This window comes from Protomyctophum parallelum, assembly GCF_964188405.1.
Source record: "Protomyctophum parallelum genome assembly, chromosome: 6".
NCBI lineage: Eukaryota > Metazoa > Chordata > Actinopteri > Myctophiformes > Myctophidae > Protomyctophum > Protomyctophum parallelum.
This window is the reverse complement of record NC_139701.1, coordinates 49866553-49872879: the sequence shown is the minus strand read 5'-3', so window position 1 is coordinate 49872879 and position 6327 is coordinate 49866553. Positions and strand designations below refer to the sequence as shown.

At 44.8% G+C, this 6327-nt stretch overlaps 1 protein-coding gene across 1 annotated transcript in view; it reads right to left on the bottom strand.

Annotated features, from left to right (window-relative positions):
- Positions 1-205: 205 nt before the first annotated feature.
- LOC310860480 (paralemmin-1-like) overlaps positions 206-6327 on the bottom strand; it is a 46750-nt gene continuing 40628 nt past the window's right edge. The window contains exons 7-10 of the mRNA XM_083767425.1: positions 2825-2949; positions 2024-2192; positions 1486-1552; positions 206-986 (exon numbers count right to left, since the gene is read on the bottom strand). Coding sequence (XP_083623551.1) covers positions 560-986; positions 1486-1552; positions 2024-2192; positions 2825-2949 — 788 coding nt within the window. The 3' untranslated portion in view covers positions 206-559. The remainder of the gene's footprint in view (positions 987-1485; positions 1553-2023; positions 2193-2824; positions 2950-6327) is intronic.

Below are 6327 nucleotides of genomic sequence, written 5' to 3'. Positions count from 1 at the left end.
CAACACTGGTGGGAACACAACCCAAGCACTCTTCTTCAGTCCCTATCCTAGGAAAAGAAATGTAGCCTCCAGGTCATGGCATGTGATGTCATCATTCAGCGTCATCTTTTATTTCGTTTTTTTTTTTTCTTTTATAAAACAAACATATAATAATAATAATAATAATAATAATAATAATTATGTTAAGCAGATCACCATCCATCCATCTATCCGAGGCCAAAGGGAGCTTTTCTTCGAAATAAAACATACCATCAAATAAATAAGGAATCTCTAAAATAAAGAGATCATCTTTATTGTTTATATAAACCGTTAAATGTTTAAAAACTCTGAAGTGGCTAGACTGAGAAACTCCCCTCCTCCAAAATAAAAGACTGATAGGAGAAGAAGAAAGAAAAAAAAGTTAACTAAAAAATATATAAAAGAAATTTTAAATGAACAGGCTACTGAAAAGATTTTTTTTTCTTTTTTTTTTTACAGGAAGTGGGTGTATTTTGTACAGGAAATGGATGTTGTCGTTTTTTTTTTTGTTTTTTTTTACAGGAAGTGGGTGTGGTCTGTCTCACATGATGGAGCAGCATTTACACGGCTGCTTCTCCTTGCTGCTGCTGACCTCCTGGCTGGACACGCCCCCTCCGTCCTTGTCCCCGCCTCCATCCTTATCTCCGCCTACATCCTTCTCTCCAGCTCCACCCCCCTCCTCCTTCTCCCCTCCTTTTCCTGCTCCTCCTCCCCCTTCGGGGGTGTGGCTCCTCTTGGGCTCCGCCCTCTGCTGCTCCTCCTCCTCCTCTTGGAGTGGAGGTTTTCCGGCGGCCAGCGGCTGGTTGGTGGTGACGGCGGTGGCGGTGGTGTCGTCAGACGGGGGATGGGTGGCGTCGTCGGAGGGCGGAGCTTCGTCCTGGATGACGACCAGCTCGGCCTGGACGGTGGTTCCCTCGTCCACGCCCAGGACTCTCTTGGTCTCCAGCTCGTCCTCCACACTCTGGTAGCTGTTAGGAGGAGGAGGAGGAGGAGTTAGTGGACTGGTACCCCCCCTTCCTTTAACCCATTTAGACCTTAGGACGATTCTACAAATGCCTTCTAAACCCTGACAGTTTTCTGAGAAACCTATGTTACTATAATCTAGTATAGTCTGTCGTTCTCAAACATTTTCATGTCAAGGACCCCCAAAAATATATGAAATTGGCCGCGGGAGAATCGACAACCACCAGAGGTATGATTACTTCTAACGCGACAAAATGCCGTCTTTTGTCAGAATTAAAATCATCGATTCACGTTTTAAGATGTTTAATCCCATCCATTAAAATGGAGCTGGACCACATTGGATGACGGACTAGCCAGAAATTGTTTTTTGTATTGTTTATTATGTTGATTTGTAAACTATGACCGCAATAAACCATTGATTGATTGATTGATTGATTGATTGATTAATTAATGCATTCGTCCATTCATTCATTGAAGTGATTGATCCAGACTTCCTGAACCTACCCCAGAAACACCATGGTGACGGGCTGCTCCACGCTCGCATCGCCCAGCGCCGGATCACTGGCGCCCTCTGGAGGAGCAAAAGCACAATGTTTTACTATGAGTAAAAACAAAATCACACCTGTGTGAAGTGAGGGGCGCTCTTATCATCATAATATCATCATACGTTTGTTGCATAAACTGACTGGTGTGCCAAAGACACATTTCAATGTACAGCACCACCTGCCCTTGCCCTCTGGACAGCAATGTGCTCCTTTTTTTCTTTTTTGTACAGTGTACAGTATGAAAAAAAAACTTCTAATACGTATATTATTTATGCCCCAAAATCTCATACTATTAAGGCAACCGGCCGATTCCACGCGCTGCACGAGGTGCACTTTTTTCACTTGAGCACCTGCCTCTCTAAATATCTGTGCACGCCACTGCATTTAGCAGACACTCTTAATCCCGAGCGACTCCCGACTCCGATCATTTGAAAATCACGTGATCGGTTTGGGGACATCCCTATAGTTGTCAGATAACAGCAGTGAGGTAGAGATACCTGTGACGCCAGCTGCTGACTCCAGACCGGTGATGGCGGGGACAGCCTCCAGACCACTGACGTTAGTGGCTGGCTTCAGATCAGTGGGACCAGCTGCTGGCTCTGGACCAGTGACAGCAGAGGCTGCTTCCACAGCAGTGACCTCCACAATGGCATGCTCCTCGACCGTCTGAATAACAAACACACACACACACACACACACACACACCCTCACACACACACACACACACACACACACACACACACACACACACACACACACACACACGGAGGCATGAGCATGGCTTTTTATCATTAGACATGTTGCTTTTCAACTTTTTAAACGTATTTTTTATATTTTCTAACTCTATATAAAGATTACGTGCCATGGTTTTGTACTTGTTCTGTTTTGTATGTATGTGTCTATGGAGTTAACATTACTCTAATAGGGCATACCAGTGGGCATGGTTTTCTGGTTCCACTGAAAAATCGGCCATCATTTAAATATTTATAGGCCTGTGCCATTTTTATTAGGAAGACAACATGGACTGGATCCGGATCCAGAAAGTAAAAGATGAGTTATTTATATTTAGCCACTTGTTCGCCGACCGAGGGACAAACTGCTCTACCTCCTGAGCCACAGCCGCCAAATTAACACCAAAATACCACCTCATCTTTTAGGCTATACTTTCTCTAATAACAACCTAAAACATGAACCTTGGTTAAAAAATTAATAAAAACGAAAGAAAGAAAAAAACAAACTAAAGTTGTCCTTTCATCATAATCATCATGATACATCATCATCATCATCATCATCATCACCTCCAGTGTTGTGTGGGTTGTCACGGTGATGTTGTGTGACACCTGGTCGGCTTTCAGGATGAGCTCCTCTACCTCTGAGGAGCTGAGCTGCACCCCCCCATCCTCTCCATTCATCTCATGGACCACTGGAGAGACAGAGAGAGAGAGAGAGAGACACACACACGCACACAGAGAGTCAAAAGAATGACAATAAAGCAGAGAGAGAGAGAGAGAGAGAGAGAGAGAGAGAGAGAGAGAGAGAGAGAGAGAGAGAGAGAGAGAGAGAGAGAGAGAGAGAGCAGATAGAACATACAGTTCAATAAACTAGAAATGAAAGAGAGAAGTAAGCAGGGCAGCAAACGGATGCAGAGGAGAGGAGAGGAGAGGAGAGGAGAGGAGAGGAGAGGAGAGGAGAGGAGAGGAGAGGGGAGGGGAGGGGAGGGGAGGGGAGGGGAGGGGAGGGGAGGGGAGAGGAGAGGAGAGGAGAGGAGAGGAGAGGAGAGGAGAGGAGAGGAGAGGAGAGGAGAGGAGAGGAGAGGAGAGGAGAGGAGAGGAGAGGAGAGGAGAGGAGAGGACGTTCTGCTGGTGAGGGGTTTGGGTTTGGGTCACGCTGGTGGCAGTTGCCATCATCACTTAGCAGTGATCAAATCAAATAAATCAAAACGAAGCCACAAAACAATGTTTGAAGCTGCAAATAATAATAATAATAATACCCCCCAAAAATGAGGGTCTAACTGCTGTGGATGCTGGGTTCACTTTATGAGAAGCTGACAATGTTTAGTTCTCCTCGCGCGTGATCAACTAATTTCACGTTTTCAAGTTGAATCTTATTTTGTCGATCTCCACAATTCTTAGAAGTTCATAGTTAGTCTCTGAAACTCTTTCACAATCTTCCAATGACACAGAGAGTCTGTTTGTCATTTATGTTCATGGAAATACAATATACTGTATATCTCTATATACCCTAACCACTTATGTCCAAGGAAAACTTATTTTCTTCTTTTCAAAAATGAAGAGAACCTTATATATTTTTTTAAACAGAGCAATACTGCCTCATCAAAGTTGTAATTCTGACGTTGTATATAGTGTCACTTACTTGCATGTGTCATTATATTTGACACATGCACCAAATCCAACTCTAGGGGAAGACACAAGGTTTTCTCCTTCATTATCCGTCATTGATAGGAACAGCCGACAATGGATCTCCATGATCACAATGGATCCCAAACGCGTGGAAGAATGCCTAGAATGCTTCTGCTTATACTGTACGGGCCTACAATAATAAGCAGGACTTTAAATAGTACAATAACCTTCAACTTTAAGTTTGATAAACAGAAAATGTAGGCTTATGTTGAAATATACAGTTAGCCATGTGTCAAGTGTTTATATCAAAATGATGTTTTGCCGTCGTTGTATTCGCTCGTTTTCCATTTACGGTCAACCGCTTCTCGTAAAGTCACCGACAACTCAACGACATGCGCGGTGGTGGTGCTGATGGTGGTGCTGGTGGTGGTGGTGGGGGGGGGGGGGTTGCCACGGACACCACGGCTATACCGCGGAGATCACCTTTCTGTGCGTCCTCGTACACCTTGACCCCCTGCTGCGAGAGGTCAACGGGAAGTAGCGTGTTGGACGACAGGACTTTGGTTTCTCCCGTGGCGTTATCGCGCTCCACTTTGATCTCTACCGAGTACATCGCTAAGGCGGGGGGGGGGGGGGGGGGAGGGGCACAGGCTGAGTTTAATGACATGTACACATAATGTACACACGCACGTACACACACACAGACAGACAGACACGCGCTCATGTTTTCCATTGTCTGATTGGAACAAGGAGCATCACTGATCACTTGCATGTTTTTTTTTTACAGTGGTTGTGAATTGATCCAGTAGAACTATACAGTCCTTGTTGCATGCATACATGTACCGCTGTGACGCAAGCACGCACGCATGCACGCATGCACGCACGCACGCACGCACGCACGCACGCACGCACGCACGCACGCACGCATGCACGCATGCACGCACGCACGCACGCACGCACGCACGCACGCACGCACGCACGCACGCACGCACGCACGCACGCACACACACACACACACACACACACAGAGACAGACAGACAAGGGCAGCGAAAGAGACAGACAGACAGACAGACAGACAGACAGACAGACAGACAGACAGACAGACAGACAGACAGACAGACAGACAGACAGACAGACAGACAGACAGACAGACAGACAGACAGACAGTGTTAAATGGTTTAGAGACATATGATACGCACAACATCAGCAGACAGAAAGCATGCAGTTCTGAATGACTGTCTATAGTTTCAGGTCCATGCACTGTACGTAAACATCACGTACACGTACACATGTGTATTATTTTGTGTTCTGTACTGTATGAATTACAGATTCACGAAGGTCTATACAAGAGCATGTGACATGCGTTATGACACACGATGAACCTTGCTGCAAACTCTCCGTACGGTCAGTGTAGCGTTGATGATGGCATGTGGGCAGTTACACTCGACTAATGCAATGCACGTACACTTCATAGTGCACATCAAGGGGCTCTGGTACTTAAAGATGGAGTGCCACAAATTTTGTATTTTTCCAGTTTTTCATGTGTCTATGAGGTGACAGTACTTAATTAGACAGACTGGAGTTGTTTTTATGTGCAATGGTGTATTAACTTTGTATTTAGGGTTTCTTCCTGGAGGCTGAAGCTGAACCCTTGACAGTCAAACAGGCCAATGAAGTAAACAGTAATATAGTGACACCACACTATCAGCCCCTCCCCTAACCCCTCCCCCTTTATCATACAACTACAGCTGTGGGTGCGGCTTCAGTTCAGGTGGATCACCACCCATCACCACCCACCAGGCAAACCAGGCATACTTAATGAACTGGTGGGCATGTCCACTTAAAAGCGTGATTTTAACAAATACTGTACACTTTTTGGAAAAAGTTCTTCCCCCTTATATTGTAATACCTGATGATCATGTTTTAGGGTGGAAAAAAAGTGTGGCACTCCATCTTTAAGGGACAGGAACTCCTTTTGGAGTTTTAGCCCTTCGGGACGGGAACCCCTCTTGTGGTTCTTGTTGCTAGGTGTACAGTATATTAGCGGCATAATTTCTTTTGTAATCTTTGAATAATATTTGAACATTTTCAGAAAACTTAGTTCAGGACTCAGAAGGCGACTTTTAGAATCGGGCTATAGTCCTAAATGAGTTACGGTAGGGTACGTTAAAGGGATTGTGACATAAAAAAAAAGGTTTTGGAATTGTTCTTATTTTTTTTTAGGTTTTCTAATCTCAATTGCACCCAAAAAACATGAACTTTTAACATTCAGTAGATTTTCTGTGATCTGGGGTTTTCTGGCTCAAACAGGTGCTCTGATTTGCCGGCAGTAAGTGATGTAAGACCCTGCAAATCCCATATAATTATGTCAATGGGATTTGCCAGCAGATGTCACTGTTTTCACTGTGTTGCCTGTTTTCATTGTAGCTCAAAAGGCTTC